The sequence below is a fragment of the Motacilla alba genome, chromosome 10 (genome assembly GCF_015832195.1).
Source record: "Motacilla alba alba isolate MOTALB_02 chromosome 10, Motacilla_alba_V1.0_pri, whole genome shotgun sequence".
Classification (NCBI taxonomy): Eukaryota; Metazoa; Chordata; class Aves; order Passeriformes; family Motacillidae; genus Motacilla; species Motacilla alba.
In genome coordinates, this window is record NC_052025.1 from 2,047,016 (window position 1) to 2,064,987 (window position 17,972).

Below are 17,972 nucleotides of genomic sequence, written 5' to 3' on the forward strand. Positions count from 1 at the left end.
AGAAAAGAGAGGGAATGTGTTCCATGTAGCATATGGGGTCACACTTGACCCACACTGGACTTGAAAGTGTGCATATGAAAAGTCGTTTAATCCACTACATGATCATTATAGCAAGTGGGAGTTCAGATTTCTAGTTGGAACTAAATGCCCACCCAGCCTTCCTCCTCACACTCTTCCCTGCTCCATCATGGAGTCCTTCCCATGGGAGACAGTCTGTCATGAACAGCTTTGTCATGAGTCCTTTCCACAGGCTGCAGTTCTTGGGGATCTGCTCTGGGGTCCTTCAGGAACAGGCTGGAAGAGCATGGGCCTCCCATGGGGTCAGAGGTCCTGCCAGAAAACCTGCTCCAGCAAGAGCTCTCTCCATGGGCTGCAGTGTCCTCCGGGGCACATCCACTGTGGTCCTCCATGGATCAGAGGGTGACAGCCTGTGTCACCATGGATTCATGATGGTGTGCTCTGCCATCTGGGCTCTTACTCTCACATCTTCTCCCTCCTCTTTCCCAGCTGCTGCACAGCATCTTTTACCTTTTCCTAATCTGTTACCCCAGAGGTGCTGCTCAAGGGCTTGTCTTGGCCATGACAGGTCCATCCCAGAGCTCTGTCTGACATGGGGGCAGCTTCTGGTCTCTTCTCAGAGGTCACCCCTGCAGCCTCTCCCAACCAAAACCTTGCCACGTAAATCTGCTACAGTGGGTCAAAAGAAAGTATGTCAAAACTGAAATTCTTGAAATTGCAGCTGCGATCATAAAGAGAAAAGAGCTACAGATTTTGCAAATTCAGAAGTAAGCTGGTTTGATGCAATATTGTCTAAGATCTGTGATGCTAGTGGATTTTTTCCATTGCAATTCCACTTTGTTTCTCTAAGCTGTCAAGTTTCTAGATTATGCCGATGCTTTAACCAGGGATTTTTGTGTTTTTTTAATGGCCTTAGTTTCCAGAGATAAGTTTTTATTGGAGTGCCTTACTGAAGGTAAAGCGTGCTGGTGTGTTGGGATGGTTGAGATGTGTGTGTAGGAGTTGGTCTTGGTGCAGTCTGAGGAGGACACTGGATTTGGGAATGTTGAAGAGTTAGTGAGGTTCAAGGATACAAATACAAAAGGTCGATGGGAGGAGGAGGAGGGATGCAACAATGAGGCTGAGGATGAACTGATGTGAGGTGGGAGTGAGCTGAAGGTCAGGCAGGCTCCCTCAGTGGCATTGACTCCTTAGGCTGACAAAATAGGCAGCTATAATCTAAGGAAATAACAACAGCTGTCGTGCTTGGATATGGTTAATTAGAATAAAATCTCTGCATTAGGGTTCTGGGTTTTTCTTCTTCAAATGAATAAACTTGAGTTTCTGTTGGAGGGGTATTTTTCATCCATGAATTGAACATGTTAGTGCAATGATGTGTGTTCATTTAGAGAGAACCTTGGCAGGAGTACAGTTCAGTTATCACAGCAGCAGCAGGTTCAGTTCTCTGCCTGCTGCTTCTCCTCAGATTGGGAAAATGTTGTGTAGCAATGCTGTTACCTGGATGGTTGAAATAAGTCAAAAATAACCCTCCAAGCATCTGGAGGGTGACTGTAGTGTGACAACGAGTCATCCCAGAGGGATGTGGGAAGGGGAGCACAGGGGGCAGAGATGAAGGTGTGCCAGCTGTGCTCCCAGAGCCAGCACACCACTGCAGTGCAGGCATCCCTGCTGAGGGATACAGGTGCTGGCATTGATCCAGCCAGGCAGGCAGGGAGAGCTACTGAGAAGTTAAAGGTTAACTTTAGCTAGTAATTGGTCACTATTTTTTTTTTAATAACAAGAGGATCCTGCTAATCTCTGTGATTCCTTGGCTGCCCCAGCAGCTCTGCCTGAAGCAGAAAAATTATAGCTTGCAAAAGGCTGGATTTGGGAAGAACTGGGGCTTTAGGGCACCACTGGTAGGGGATTTTTTGTTTGAATATATTAGGGGTAAGCATTTTTTGAAACATTAACAGTCTACAAATGCAGTTTCTGTTCCCCTATGACTGTTTAACTTCGAGTCCTTAGTAATTTTTTTTTAAGAGATAATTTGCCTTGTGAATCTTTTTCCTAGCCCTGGTTCCATGCCATAAGGTTGCTGCTGAAGTGTTTTCAACTGAAGCTCCATGATGATCGTGTCAAGGTGGATCCTTGTAGTCTGGGGGCAGCTCTTAAGTGCATGTGGACTCCATCACCATCACTTAACTCTGGAACAGCAAAGAGACTAAAACTGCTGGAATGTTTCTTTGCTCATGCCAGTTCCCTTTCCACAGGCACTGTCTGGGGCAAAACTGTGTGTCACTAAAAATGCCCTTATTTGCAAACACCTCTGTGGCCACAGGGTTGGGTTTAACAGACAAACTTTTTTTGAGTAGTATATTTCTTTTCAATCTGCACTGTATCTCAGTGAATACTTAATCTTTTTTCCCCTTTTGAAGAAGCTAATAAGTAAAAATGGGAATCAGCTCAAGTATTCCGAAACGGCTGAGCTTCTGAGCATTTGTCTGTGTGTGAATGTGACTTGTGGAAGAAAAGCCCAAATGAAATGTGGCAGGCAAACCAGAATTAAAGAAAATTTGTAATAAATAACTCTTGATTAAAGCGTAGGCTATGGGAGTATGAAAAACACAGACATTACACAACTGAATCCTGTCCTGGTAACATGTTTTAGAAATAACTGACTAATGAGTGTCTCAAATTGCTGCCAGACTTCTTTGAAAAGTCATGGAAAACTAGGAGAGAGATAAAAATGTGACATCTGGAACCAAGTTATGATTTCTCATACGAAGCAGAAGAGTTGCAAAAGGAAGAACCACGCCATGTCCCAGACTAAGTGTTTGGTGGGGAGCCCAGCATGGCTGCACACTGGCTCCTGACAAGTGCAGCAGCTCCTGGTGCAAAAGGGATGAGCAGAACCTCCTGTAATCCTCCTGGCAGAATGTCTGGTCTCCTGTCTTCTGCAGGTGTTGAGAAGAGGATGAGTGTGAGCAGGATTATACCAGTTATGGTTTTTTTTTCTCTTACTGGAACCTTCCTCAGCTCTAGTGTGTTCCTTGCTTGGTGCATTTTATTACCCTCAGCCCTGCACATTATTTTTGCAGCCAGCCCTCGTGGTCAGCCCTTACCCATAACATGCTGAGTTACTGGGTTATGATCATCAATCTTTGCTGTTTACCTTTCCCAGATACTTTGAGGTTATTTTGAAGAGCCAAAATGCCAGCAGAACTTCCTGGGGACCTTGCTCTGTCTTTTCTTCTAAGCACTTACTTATCCAAGCAAACTCCTTCTCTTTACCGTAGTTTCCTCAAAAGCCTGTAGTGAAGGATGTTGCAAAGCTGTTTGGAAAATCCAGGTAGCCTGACCCATTGCAGCTCAGATCTTCCTTACCCATGTGGTTGTTGACTCCTCTGGAGAGCCTGGATTGTTCCACGGGGCCAGAAGGAGAAGCTGCATTGACTTTTCTCAAGTCCAGATGTAATGCTGCTTGAGGATGTGATTTTCCTTGTTCTTACTCATTTATCCTTGTGTCTCATCTCTCTTCTTTGTCTACATCCTGCCCAGTGTCTTGGCCCTTCCACAAGACAATCTGAATTTGGAGGCTTGGGCTGGTTTCTGTCCCCCCTGTGGTGTGTGGTGTCAGTCTGAGAATCCTTCTAGCTCCTTCCACGGTGCCTGCGGGAGCAATGAATTAATTTAGCCTTATCCTCACTGAGTCTTGCTTTTTATTCCTGTATCATGTGTCCACACTTTCTGGCAGGCTTTCTGCCAGGCCTGAAGTAGATAACCACAATTTTGGTGCCTCTTGCTCGCAGTGCCCAAACTTTTCTGGCCTATGTTGGCATGGTTTTGGTCCCTGTGGAGCCTTTCACGTAACACAGGAGGTGACAGGAGCTGGCTGCTCCTCTGACATCCCCAGGCAGCAGTGCCCAGGCATGGAGCTCATCAAATATTGAGTGGTTTTGGCATATTTTAGATCCAGCACAAGAACACACAGGGTGGTGAAAATTCAGGTTTTCAACATGTGCTGATTGATTTTGGGAGCAGTGGGTATGACATGCGGGGGAGGAAGAGGTGAGCCTCAAACTGACTTAAAATCAAAACTAAATTGGCTTTGACAAGGCAGGATCTGGAGAGAGAGTTTCTCACTGAGTTACTAGGGCAAAGGTGCTTTCAGCTTGTGGTTGTGGTGGCTCTGCCTTGTATGCTAGTTGAGATCACAACAAGAAGTCCCATTTTAACGATGCCAAGGAGATAAATTCTCCATTCTCAATCCATTTAGAAAAAAATATCTTAAACACAATAAAACTGCTTTTACTTATTACTTCCTTATTACTTACTGCTCTTATCTACTATGAATGTATTGCTTATTATCTACTTTTGTAGCACTTACTTGGGGATTTGAGAGTGCATTGGAGAATTAAAGGTCCCGCTCTGCTCCTTGCAGACAGATCCTGGGGGATTTTCTATTTCTCATTTTCCCATTCCCATGGCCCATTTGCACTGTTCTTCTTTGCTGAAATTAGAGGACTTCTGCAGCATTTGAAATGCTCTTGAGCTTCCTTTAATTGCCTATGGGTGTGTACATGGGAGTCCTACCATGTGGTTTTTCCACTAATTTCTCTCCTTCCGGGAGAAACAGTTTCTCCTCTAAACTTGAGTTGCAACATATCTCAGATGACATCTGAAGCTTTTCAGGTATTTGGCAATTTCTGCAGTTTTCACTGTTGCGTGCCTAATTTTTTATTCGCTTCCACCCCATGAACCTTTCAGGTTTGTCACAGCTTTGCATTTTATTGTAAGTGATGCTTTCTCTTACCTGCAGGGGTTTTGACATTTCCCTGATGGGTGTTACGTAGAGGAGCATCACAGAGGTGCTGCATGAAATAGCAATGATACAGAAAAGGGAGTTGGCCATTAATTTTATTCTATTTTTTTGTCAGATTTAGGGGCTTCTGTCTCATGTTTCTACTCTGGCTGCCAGCAGTGAAGTTCACGGAAATTATTTAGTCAAATTACTTGATTTGATAATCCATAATTAGCTGCATGGTGTTGTTCATTCTTAAGTTAGTTATTTTGCATGAGATGATAAATGTTGGAAGACAGTTTTTGCTCCTGGAGGGCTCAGAGCGGGCTGGGATCTGCTCCAGCTCTACTCCTGCTCAGGCATCCAGTAATGTGCTTCCTGCAGAGGAGGAGTAGCTGCTCCTGGGCTTTGCAGGAGTACAGAGAGTCGAGACACCTGTGAAAAGGAGCAGAGGTTTGACAGCTGTTAAAAATGGGATGATACATCCACATAAAAGCTTTACATGTCAAATAAATTATGCTTCTGCAAAGAGGTTTTGATAGTAAGCATGTGTGTAAAAATGGATTTCATTAAGGATGAAACAGGGAGAGAAAGAGGCTTTGCATTATTTCTGGTCATCAGAAAGTTTCTATAAGGGAAACATAGTTTGTGGTCTTGGAAAGTTGAAATTTCATCTGATAGGAAGAAATTTTGCAAGAGACACAGCAGTTGTTTTGATGGGGAAGCTGGACGTCAGGGCTGCACTGCCTTCAGCAGCAGGTGTTTGGAGTCAGGGTGTAATTTTCCTCCTTTTTTGTGCTGTTTTGGTGTGGGGTGAATGCTTGTTGAAAAAAGTGCTCTCCTTCTCAAGTCAGGAAATGAAAGTGCTGAGCATTCAGAATATCATGAGAACTAAGAGGTGAAAGAGTTTGCTTTCCTTTTTTATGGGGTAAAAAGGACATAAACCATAGAAGATGTGGTTTAAATATGGAACTTTTATTTGGGAATGGTTAACTGCGGGAGATGTTGGAAAAAGATAAGGAGACTTGTTAACTCCACCAGCTAAGAGCTTTGTGGAGTGGATGCTGCTGCTAGAGGAGTATGCCCGTTCTTCCTTTAAACCTGGGAGTTTTCTAGGGGGAATTTAGGAGGAAAAAAAAGCCCAAGTAGAGAATAACTAACAAATGTAACCTTTCTTCCATCAGACATGTCAGGTGTGCCAGATGATGCTGCCCAACCAGTGCAGTTACTGTGCCCACCAGAGGATCCACGCTCACAAGTCCCCGTACTGCTGCCCCGAGTGCGGGGCCGTGTGCCGCTCCGCCTACTTCCAGACCCACGTCAAGGAGAACTGCCTGCACTACTCCCGCAAAGTTGGCTTCAGGTGCGTGCAGCTCAGGCTCCCTGGGAGGCTGGGATTTACCCCTCTGCAGTTTGCTTGTGAGGTTGCGGCTGTCGCTGTCCTGGCTGTGCTCCCTCCCAGTTTGTTTTGTGTGTCTTCTCGCTGGCAGAGCAGATGCGCGCACAAAAAAAGGTCCTTGACTTAGGAGAAACATAACTTAGCAAAAAGCAAAACATCAGTGTGCTATCAATGTTCTCATTCTGAGTCCAAAACACAGCACTGTAGCAGCTACTGGGAAGAAATTAGCTCTGTTCCATCTGAAACTAGGACATCATCCCTGGAAGTGTTCAAGGCCAGGTTGAACAGGGCTTGGAGCCACCTGCTATAATGAAGGTGTCCCTGCCCATGGCAGGGAGTGGATGGGATGAGTTTAAAAGTCCCTTTTAACCCAAAACATTCTGTGACTGTGAGCTGTGTCTTACTTACAGCAGAAATGAAAGTGGATGTAGCTGGAGCCTGGCATGGTTTTCTGCATGACAGAAAGCATCTGAAATGGGAAATAATTACTAACTGGATTTAAGGGAGGTTTCTGAGAGCAGACATTATTTTGTGGTGTCTTTGAGCTGAAAAGCTCTTGTATTGAATTCATGTTGCAGCTGGATGTCTCAGGATTGATACTTAGAGCAAAAAGATTGCAGATCTTAATCCTGTAAATCTCCTTAAGGCTTGAATTTATATTTATGTCAGTTGTAATGGGCTGAGGATGTGTGCCTTTATGAGAAGGGCATAGATTATTTCCTTCTATGCCCCTTCAAATCTCCAAACATTTCTCATGAGCTGAGACAGGTGGAGAAGGCTCCTAAGGTTCTGGATGTGGTACACCATCTTTTCTCCAACTAAACTGCTTGCTCTAATAAGATGTTACTTTTCCCTATGAGCCTTCCCTCCTTGGCATGTTTAGATCACCTGAGCTACAGCACAGCTCTTAACACATGATGATTTACTTGGGAGATGAAATTGGGTGATTTTTTGAGTTTCCTAAAGTTCTGTTTTTTTTCTCTTGGTTGCCATTAACTACTCTGATAATTCAAACAAACAGGGCAATTTCTGCTCTTGGAGATGTTCTTTTAAGATGTCTGCAACTTCAGGAAGCTCTGCTGTGTGGTTTGGTCTGAATCACACTGAGGTTTTCAAGGGCTTTTTCTTTCAACCGTGAAGACAAGAGGCACATAACAAATTAATTCTGAATTTAATTATATACAGATAAGGTTTTTTAATGTGGGATCTGATTTGAGGAGACCCAGCCCACAACAAAGAATTAATTCCATCACATATTAAATGGCTGTGACACTGGGGCTGTTTGAAAATGAGTTAATCTGGGAAGGAGGAAAGCTGGAGGAAAAAATGTTTTCCCTGAGATGGAAAAAGGAGTATGGAGGAGATGTCAGAAAATTAACTTGGATTTGGTGCAGTTCTTGGGACTTCAGTGGCACCTGGGATCCAGCAAGGAGACCTTCCATCTGCCTACAGATGTCTTTAGCAGATACCTACTCTGTTCCAGGGACATAAATGAAGATCTAAACAAAGGCAAAGCTCACAAATTATACTTAAGGATTTTTTAGCTTTACCCAGCTTCTCTAAAAGCTGAATTTGTTTAACTTCTCTTCTAATTCACATCTACTGAAGCTCATCTGTGAAAGCTGAGTCCACTAGACAGGTCAATGTCTGGCTGTGCCATCCTTGTTATCCTGCCTGTCTCTGCTGCAGGGCTGATGTCACTGACATTGTCAAAAACAGAAGAGATCAATTCTGGTTGCAGAACCATATCTAGATAATCTGTGGCATCTGCCCTGTAGTCACAGAGTGACTTCATTCTTTTCTTTCACATTTCTTACTTGCAGATCTGAAAAGCTGAGGAATTCTTTAAATCCCTCCTGAGATCAGCTTGACTTTAGCTGCTTCTCTTTATGTCCCTATTTTTCTTGAATTTCTGGAGCACAGGTTTGGTTTTGTGACAAGCCCTTATTCTGTCTCCTTTTCTGCTCACAACCCTATGCTTTCAATTAAATTTGGGGTATGGTTGTTTTATTTGGAGTTGAGTCATGGCTAGTGATTGCACTGAAAATGAGAATGATCTTCTACAGTTAAAGATGAAACTCAACAAGATTGTCCTTAATGGTCCTTTCTTCTTGGCTCCAAGTGTCACCTTCCCTGCTTTTTCCAAGCCCCTTCCAGCTGTCCCCACCAATGTGGGACTCATTCTGCTTGGTGCCATTTGGAGAATTGAGGGGCTGGAAGGTGATGGCATGGGAAGCGTTCTGAGGGTTAAGACAACATCTTGTAGCTGTTACCTCCTCTCACAGGGTGCTTGCCAAGACTTCCAGCCAACCCTCCTTGCCCTGAGGGATCCTGCAGCACCGGGGATGATAGCAGGATTTGCAATTTGCAGGAATTACACGGCAAGCCCCTTGACATCCTCCATCCACTTTGTTCAGCTAATTAGTTTATGAGACCTTGTCCTTCTGGCACTGGAATTCTTAATTACAACGTGGCTGTTGTTTAGACTTCCATTTAGTGTAAATTAAATTAACCTGTGATTGTTTGACCCTGAGTTAGTGCTTGTTTCATTCCTCATTCTTAATGAAGTACTTCCCAAAATCAAGCGTCAGGCAGAACCATCTCTTTATAGTTCAGGGAGTATTTGTGGAGGAAGCCTGTTGGATATTCCTGGATGTACCAGCCATTCCTTACTGCCAGGATTAGTATTTGTTCCTCCATTTATACTTGGGGAATTCATTCTTCCATAATAACCTGGTTCCTGGTGTTACTGTATTAGAAAGTCTCTCTCCCCCTGACTCATATGGTTGAGGATCAGGCTTGAAGGCAGAACTACCCCAGCAGAATGTCTTCGTGCTTCCCCAAAGGTCACACCAGCTTCTGTCACTGCTTCCCTCTCGAAATTTAAGAAAACAGCAATTCTGTGTTTTCTTAAAAGTGTGGGGGAGAGGGTTTGGCTCCTTCAGGCTGGCTTCTGCCTAGTGATCTTTTGAAGTGCAACTTCAAAGCCTGGGCTTGTTTCCTAAACGCTGCTGGGAGGCTGGTTCGGAGGGAAGGATATTCCAGCAGCTTGTTTGTTTATGATACAGGCTTGGAGCTGTTCCAGTGCACGATAGCTGGGGTCCATCTGTGCCAGCAGCGCCGTGGCAGCGCTGTGGGCAGACACAGCCCTCAGGGAAAGGAGGGAAATGAAGGGAAAACCTGTTTATAAGGTCAGGAGGTTATCTCTTGTGTATCTCTCACATCCCACCAATGCAAGGTTGGCCCTTGCATTACTAGGCTGGGCTCCCCTGCTCTAACATCTGTACATGCAGTGCTGGCTTAAGCAGAGTTCCACTGGTGTCATTTTGATGGAATATCCTTGGGAGAGGCTGTTCTGGTCCCAGATCAGCAGAGGTGCACCTATGGGATGGCAAACCCTGTGGCTGGTGTGCTGGAGGCAGGTGAGGACAGGTGGCTGCATCCCTTGTAAGTTGGAGTGTGGCATCTCTCAGAGCACAGCTGGCAGATCTGGGGAGTGTTAAAGTTAAATGAAGTGAGGCTGCTGATTGTTGCCATCTTGTGGGAATATTAGGCAGGACCTGTCACAGGTCTGTGTCTGGAGGAGAGGCAAGCTGGGAACAGCAGGGTGGCCCTGCTCTCCTCTTGGCCTTGTTTTCAGCTGCTGAGAAGATCTTTTTCTGCTTCTCCCTCTCTCTTCTATGAGCACCCAGACAGCCCTTCCAGACGAGCACTTTCTAGGCAGCACCTGTATCTTAATGATTTTAATGAGCTTTATGAGTTCTTGGGTGTTTCTATTGCTGTTCTCAGTATCTTTGCTGTTGCTGTTGTGATTTTCTGGAGCTCAGTGGAGTAGCAGTTGCTGAAGATTTCCGACTGGATATTCTTCCTCTTTATTTTGTACTGGGGACTAACTGGTTTTGTGCTGCTTTTTGCCACAGGGAGGTCTCATCAGGTACTTTAGTCTTTCACTTGTGCCCTGTGCTGGAATTGGCTTTCACAGGGCTGGCATTCTGTTGAACCACATCTTCATTCTTTTTTGGGTTGTTTTAGTCTCTGAAGGTTTCGTTTCTAGATCTTGTTGGTAACATTTAGCTGGGAGTTCTGCCCAGAATTCCTGTATTGTATTCCTCCTTGACTTTTCCACTTTAATACAGAGGAGATTGAACTGATTGAATCAAGGACCCTCCACAGCCTGGTCCTTCCCTCTGTGCCATTCCATGGCTGTGCTGGAAGTGGTGCTGTGGCTGTAACTCAGCTCTTTGTCATGCCTCCCCTAGGTGCATCCACTGTGGAGTTGTCTTCATGACCCTCGCCATGCTCAAAGTGCACATCCACGAGAAACACTGCGAAGTCTTCCACAAGTGTTCTTTTTGCCCGAAGGCCTTCAAGTCTGCTGACACCACCATGGCTCATGTGGCCAGCCAGCACCCAGCAGAGCCTCACAAGACTACTCAGTAAGTGTTTTGGTTTTTTCTCTTCTCCTTTGCTGGATGGCTCCTAGGATTTCCCCTTTCCCTCAGTTTTTTTTCTGTTTTTGGTTTCTGTCCTTGTATAAGATGATCTGCTGCTTTGTCTGCCAGCAGGGGTCTGTTCCAAACCAGAGCATGCCTTGGTACAAACACAGTCTCCTGGGTAGGAGGAGAGGGCTTTGGTCAGGCAAGAGCTAAACATCCATAAAAGGAACTTAATTGTCACCTCTTTGTCCAGCAGGGCCCTCAGTGGCACCTCTTGGTAGATGTCTCCAGGGCATCTGGCGCTTGAAGGGAAGAGGAGAGTTATCCCAGGCAGTGTTGCCCCCAAAAATCACTAGAGAGAAGCCTCCTGATTTTTCCACCCTGTAGCTGTTCCCTCTAAAGCTTGAGCTAGTGCCAAAAATCTGTGCTTTAAGTGAGGAACTATGGAAAGGTGGGATTGAAAGCAGTGTGTAGCTGGCTGGTATGCTTTGTGTTTGCTCCCATCTGTCTGTGCTCATACACATGGGGTTATACATATGCATAGAAGTAAATTTATTTTTAGCAAGCTGTGGTATGTGCCTGAGGCATTTTGATGTTCTTCCCAGTTGAGTTACTGGTTCAGTTGCCCACGTGGGTGTGTGTTGACAATACATGGAGAGAGTACAGCCCTCCTCAGAAGTCTGTCCCTTTCTGGAGTTGCTGAGATAACTTTTTACATTGTCTTCTTGAGGCTGAGAGACTGAATTTACTTTCTTTAATTGTTTAAGGGTGATCTACAAATGCTCTTGCGAGATGGTCTTTAACAAGAAGAAGCTGCTCCAAGAGCACTTCCAGCAGAACACCAGCAAGTTGTTAGTGGGAGTGTTTAAGTGCCCACAGTGTCAGCTGGTGTATATGCAGAAGCAGCAGCTAATGCAGCATGTCAAGGTAGGTAACTCTCTCCCTTACTGGTGCAAGATCTTATTTTTTGAGTTCACAGAGAATTTACATCAACCATGTGAGGCAAGTTGTTCAAGAAGTGGAAGATTCTTGAGGAATGTCTTAGTGGAAAATATAGACTACAGTGATTTGGATCTGGAATCTACAGGATCCAAACTACAGGATCTGGAAATGTCAGTGGAGTGGTTTGTGTTAGTTGGTTTTAATGCTGGCAGTTCCTCTCATCTAGATGCATTTTAGCTGTATGACAAAAACTTGTTTATACAGCTAAAACTCTTTGATTTTTACCTCTTCTCTTTTCATAGAAGCACAGAATCACAGACTGGTTTGGGTTGGAAAGGACCTTAAAGCCCATCTCATTCTACCCCCTGTAGGGACACCTTCCACTATCCCAGGTTGCTCTGGGTGCTGTCCCTTGTGTCTTTGAACACTTCAAGGGATGGGGAGTCCCCAGCCTCTTAAACTCAAGGAAAGTAATTAAATTCATGTGGCAGCTCTTTCTTTGGTTGGGAGACAGGAACAATTATTGTCTGCCCACAGTGTTACTGAATTTATGTAGTGAAAGCTGAATCTGCCATTTTGGGTGCTCCCCTGGAGAGCTTTGGCCCCTTTGCAGCTGCCTCAGAGGGAGGTTTCATGGCATTTAACAGCCTGATTCCCTGCTGCTCTGAACCACACCAGACTGCAAGAGGGGACTGAGAGAGGCAGAAGTGATTGCCCTGCAGGTACTGGCCTTACAGGTCTGATTATCCCATAAATGTAAAAGGGCTACATTTTTCTGTTATCTTACTCAGGATGTTTTTATGTTCAGTGTCTAACAACACTCCACAAAAATCATCTCAGAAGATTTCTCAGCGGCGTTCTGAAGAAAGAACTTGCCCTTTGATGAGGGGAAAAAAAGGACTTTTTTTTTTTAATCAGTGACTTTATTTTGTTTATACTAACACTGAGAAAGCCAGAAGATTTTTTAGCTCATTCCTGAAAGCAAAACCCATTCAAGACTCCTTCCTTGCTCTCTCCCCCATGTCTTTAACTTGCAAATCTGGAAGTGTTTTACATGCAGTAATGAATTACAATTTGAAGCCCTCCTGTGAAGTTGATGATTGCCAATCTTGGTGCATTATAGCTAGGAAAATAGAGTTGAGATTAAGGCTAGCGCCTTCAAAGAGGTGTTCATCCCCAGTGCTAAAAAACTGCAGCTGAGATACTCACCTTGGGGTTCCTTGTCAGATCCCAGCCCAGGGACCTGCCTGCAGCAGTTTGTGCATCAGCACCCCGAGATCTTCACCACAAAACTTTGTCTCTTAACCTCTGAGGTAACTGAAGGCTTTTTGGCTGTGGCAGGGGAGTAATTGCACTCCTCCATCTCCTCTGAGATCACCTTCCTGCGGTAGAGTTTTTACAAGGTGCTGTCTAAGTATGTGCCTTCATGCAAAATAAAGAATCCATGTGCCTCCTCATCTTCCTCAGGTTTAGAGCATCACAGAGCAGGAGTTAGCTCTGCTTCCGGTATTGATTCTGCAGAGAAATCACTTCATTTTTCCATGCTCCTCGTTTGTTTTACCCCAGTGGTGTAACAATGGAGTAATTAATGGGCACTGAAACACTCCAGAGATTTCCAGATGGGGAGAAAGGTGATGTGTCTGTGTTCTTGAGGAGCTGGCAGTGCTGTGGCTTCCATGGTCATCGGCTGGGCCAGGTGCAAAGTACACAGACTTCTCAGCTGAGACCTTGTGTTTGGAGGTTTGTTTGGTGTCTAACCCACAGAAAGACTTCCAAATGCCTGGGGCTTTCATGTGTTGAAACCTTACCCATTATTAATTACTGTGCACAATTAAACCTCTAAATTAGCCTTTTGTGTGGATGAACTGTTGTTGTTCCTGGGGGAGTTTTTTGAGGTTTCTTTGGTATGTTGCTCTTTTACTTGCTTTTGCTTTCCCACAGCTCTTCATTTTTAGATTATTTTCCTTATGTTCCATTTTCTTTGTTAAAATAACTTTTTGGGGGACTTTTGGATTTTGGCCTGTTGAATAACCAAAGAGCCTAGAGCCATATTCCTTATAAGGCTGGCTCCTGGCTTTATGCTTGGTCTTATATGTCAGACGTGAAGTTTTGAACCATGAAAAATGTAAATATCAATAGATGGAGTGGAATTGAAGGAAATAAACTTGGAGAAACTTAAACATTTTCTCTTCCCATCCCTTGAGCAAGAATGAAGCAGCTTTGGAGCCCCCAGGATACTAGCAAACATTTCTTTCAGAGCTTACCAAAGCTCTGTGTTTTTAGAGCTTAGGCTCTTGAAATAGTGACAATTGGAATTTCTCTTCTATTACATCTTCCCTGTTTAACCAGAGTTCCCAGGGCTCATCCAAAATGCTAATCAGGCAGCACCAAGGAGTGGCTGTTGTCATGCAGGAAACAGAAATAGAAGTTTCATGTTTCTTGGGAAGATCTCTTGTCAGGGAAAGCCCTGTGCTGCAGCTTCTAGGAGAAATGGGAAAACATACAGGAGCAAGACAACGACACATTGTTTGGCCAGTGGGGATTGAAATCATGCATTTAGATAGTAAATGGTATTTATTTATAAATAAAGGTGTGAAATACGAATTACATGTAAATGTTACATGCGTTTCCACTGTTACTGTTACACAGGGTGTTCATGGAGTCCCCCGTAATCCTGAGGAGCTCTCAAACTTTCGGCAGAAGTCTGAGAAGGCTTCAAGGAACCAGGTTCATACCTCACCAAAGGAGCTTTTGGTAGCCAATGGGACTTCCCCCTCTCCTCTGACGAGGAAAGACATGAGGGTGGAAGGGCATAACCCCGAATCCAAGTCCAGACTGAGAAGAACTGGTTGGACTTGCAAGGAATGTTCACAGTGGATCCCTGATCGGGAAACCTATGTGTCCCACATGAAGAGAAATCATGGAAGGGTAAGGACTGGGATGAAATACCTGAGCTAGCAAGCTTGGGAAGAGCACCACTCTCCTGCATTCCAGGCCCCTTTGCAGGACTGTCATTACAAGAACTGCAAATCTCAATTTTTTGTGTGCTTCATCCAGCTCAAGCTTTGCATTGCTTTGACCTACTTTTGTCAAGCTAATCCTTGTTTCTGGCAGAACATGGGCTGAGATGCTGTGTGCAGCCAGATTTCTCAGTACTGTGGCATCAGGACTTCTTGTTTGATATCCTGAGTCAGCCAGCCATGAATGGGAAACTGGATCATGGTGTTTGAGTCCTTCGAGCTTGATTTGGAGAGGGCTGGGTTGTCCCACTTGATGATGTCCTCATTTCAAGAGAAGAAGATGAGGGCAGGCTGAGTGCTGGATTTTCCCATTTGAATGTCACAGAAATAGGAAATTGGACAAATATTTCAGTTTAATACATAGAATCATTAAACAAGATTGATTTCAATTTCATTTCAATTTAATACATAGTATTCATTAAACAAGTCTTAGAACATTTTAACTGGAATGTACATTCAGGTTATATAAAGGGCTGTAGAAAAATTTTGGAGGAGGCTGGTTACAGAACAGACTTTCTTAGGGGGATGTCGATATCAAAAATGGGTAACAGAAGGGCCTGTGTGATGCTTTTTAGCATTTTGCCCTTTTCTTGGGCTGAATTACGAGGAGGGAGAAGGGTAAGTGGACTTAACTGGGGTCCTGCTGCCTTCTGGGGCTGAAGGGATCTTCCATTGAGGGAATTCTGCATGAGGTCTAGTAGTGAAACGAACCCACAGCAAAAGCATATATGTAATTCCTCATAAAAACATCAATAAAATCAAGCATGTGCTTTAAGTAGTCCTGGTTTTATAAGATCAGTGCTGGTATTACCCAACTGTAGAGCTGAATCTAAGTGGGAACTCAAAGTCTTAGTGATCTCCATCAGTAGAATTACATATTATTTACGGGATTTTTTTGCATCTGAGAGGTAATGTCCAGGCGAAGAGCAGGGGAGTTAGAATCCAATCAGTGCCTTCCATGTCCCTGCTGTTGAAAGCTGTTTGTCTTTCCCTGCCAGTCCATGAAGAGATACCCCTGTCGGCAGTGCGAGCGCTCGTTCAACGCCTCCAACAGCCTGCGCAGACACATCCGCAACAACCACGACACAGCAAAGAAAGTCTACACCTGCTGGTACGTACCCAGTGCCGCTTTGCAGCCTGCTTTGCAGCAGCAGCCTAATCCTCTGAGTCTGGAAGTTGTAATAACTCATGTCTGCTGCTCCTGGCTACCCCAGACTGTGAGTTCCTGAAGGAAAGTGAGGAGAAGAATGCGTTAAACACAAGAGAGTTAGTGGCTAAAATAAGACCTTGCTTTTGGCTGCCTAGTGAATGTCTTTTGGAAACTTAGGGGAAGGTGTTGATATCTGATACCACCTGATATCTGCAGGTGTTAAATGAGATTAATGTTTTGCATTGTCGTGAAACAGCCAATAAAACATCGGGCCAGTCTTTCACTGCTTTGTGGTTGGTGTGGTCATGCACCACTCTTGTGGCTTCTCCTTGGGTGCAGAAGGTATGTAAAATCCTAATAATGAGCCAGATCTTGTCACTGCTGTGGACGGGCAGAACTGACTGCACAGGCTGCAGGGCAATGGAGAATTAATCTTGTTGGAATTGCTTGGGAAGTCACAGCTCAAAGTTGGAAAATGGATCCGGAGACTTCAGACAAGTTGTGGAAATCAGTGGTAAATGAAAATCATTTCTGGTCAACATATTTTAACTGTGGATATAATCTCAGTTCAGAACAAAGCCTGGTGCTTATAAATCTACCTTTATAACTGCTGCAGATAAAGTTGTGTGCTGAGTGACCATGCAAAATTCCTTCCTGTCTCATTCTGAGACATCCTTTTGAAATAGGATGAAAGCACATTTGGGTTGGAAAAGAAGTTTGCAGTGATGTAGGTTGGGGGATTTTTCTAATTTATCTATAATTTTGGTTTAATGCAAGCATTTCTGACGTGTGTTGTCACTTCACTCAAGTTGCTAAAACCTCATTTGAAGAGTACAAGTACATTCCTCAAATACTGTGTTTCTTTGAACTATCTAGTGAGCCACAACAGCTTTTAGTAATTTGATACAGCATAGGCATTGCCAGTGGGAATACATTCCTGAGACATTTTTCCATCCAGGATTTCTAAACTTTCCATTTCTTGTAACTGCTCTGACTTGGAACCTCTGGAGGAGATGAAATGTTGGCTCCTATTGTGTTTCATTCAACTTTAAGTTTGTGAGTGATGGTCTTGGGTGTTACACTCACCTGATCTGTGTAAATCTGTTTTTTCTGGATCGGTTGTTTTTAAAGTGGAATGTTTCAGGATCAAAATGAGCATAAGATGTTACTAGGAAGAAGGATTTGTGTGGGAATTCCTGACAGCCTAGGATATGCCAGCCTGCTATGCATTACCTTGTTATTTTTCAGAGTAACACACAGCTGTGGGATCCACTGGTTCACCCAAGGGGCAGTGATCATGCCAGCAGAGAAAACACAGCTAGCAACCCAAGGGAACTGTGGTTGCATTTAATTCTGCAGCTTGTGGTTGCTCCTTCTCAAAATCTGTTGATGAAGTCTTAATTGGACAGCAGTTGTGCTCCCTTCAATCATTGTAGGGCAGACTCACTGAAATCACAGCACTCTGCAGATGAAGCCTCTCACTTGAAATACTATCCCAGCATCTCCGAGAGCTGCTCTTTGTTTGGATCTGAGGTCTCTTGTCCTGTCTTTCATTTGATTCCTCTTAGCTTATAGAGCAGTGCTCTAAAAATCTTACCCTCCAGTCTCTGCATTCCTCCTTGGCTCTTTTCAGCACTCTGTGAGGCATCACATGCCCACTGCTCCTCCTTTCTTCTGGTTCTGGGTGTCTCTTTTTCTTCTTCCTGTTTGGCATTTTGTATCACTCTCACCTGTTACCCTCTTCAAGGGTTCTGATGCCTTAACTTCATGTCACCCTCTTATCCATGTGAAACATGAATAAAATCTGTCATGGGTCTGATTATTGACAATTTTTGTGACTCCAGCATGCTTGCTTGTAGGTGACCTTCCTCTGGCTTCTAACATTCCCAGCTGTGATTTCCCCTTTTCCCCCTGCCCTGCTTAGGTCTCTGGCTTTGGATATATTTGTAGGGAGCAACCAGTGATGGAGGTCTTACTTGAACACCCTCCTGCCATGCTTGTCACTGGAGTAATTCAGGTTAGGCAAGCATCTTTCCCTGCTCACATGAAAAGAATTCTAAATTAGGACAAATTGCAAAATATTGTGATGTATTGTGTATTTTCTTTCATAATTCACTTGGTTATTGTTATCTTACTCTTCTTTTCCAAGTCTTACGTACAAAGTGTCTGAAACACTTGATTTTCAACATGTTTATTTTTGATAAATACCACTTAATAACCTCTC

At 44.1% G+C, this 17,972-nt stretch overlaps 1 protein-coding gene across 2 annotated transcripts in view; it reads left to right on the forward strand.

Annotated features, from left to right (window-relative positions):
• ZNF592 (zinc finger protein 592) overlaps positions 1–17,972 on the forward strand; it is a 35,610-nt gene that overhangs the window by 13,434 nt on the left and 4,204 nt on the right. For both annotated transcript variants that reach the window (XM_038147011.1, XM_038147012.1), the window contains exons 3-7: positions 5,986–6,164; positions 10,460–10,636; positions 11,404–11,563; positions 14,228–14,506; positions 15,597–15,709. In XM_038147011.1, coding sequence (XP_038002939.1) covers positions 5,986–6,164; positions 10,460–10,636; positions 11,404–11,563; positions 14,228–14,506; positions 15,597–15,709 — 908 coding nt within the window. The remainder of the gene's footprint in view (positions 1–5,985; positions 6,165–10,459; positions 10,637–11,403; positions 11,564–14,227; positions 14,507–15,596; positions 15,710–17,972) is intronic.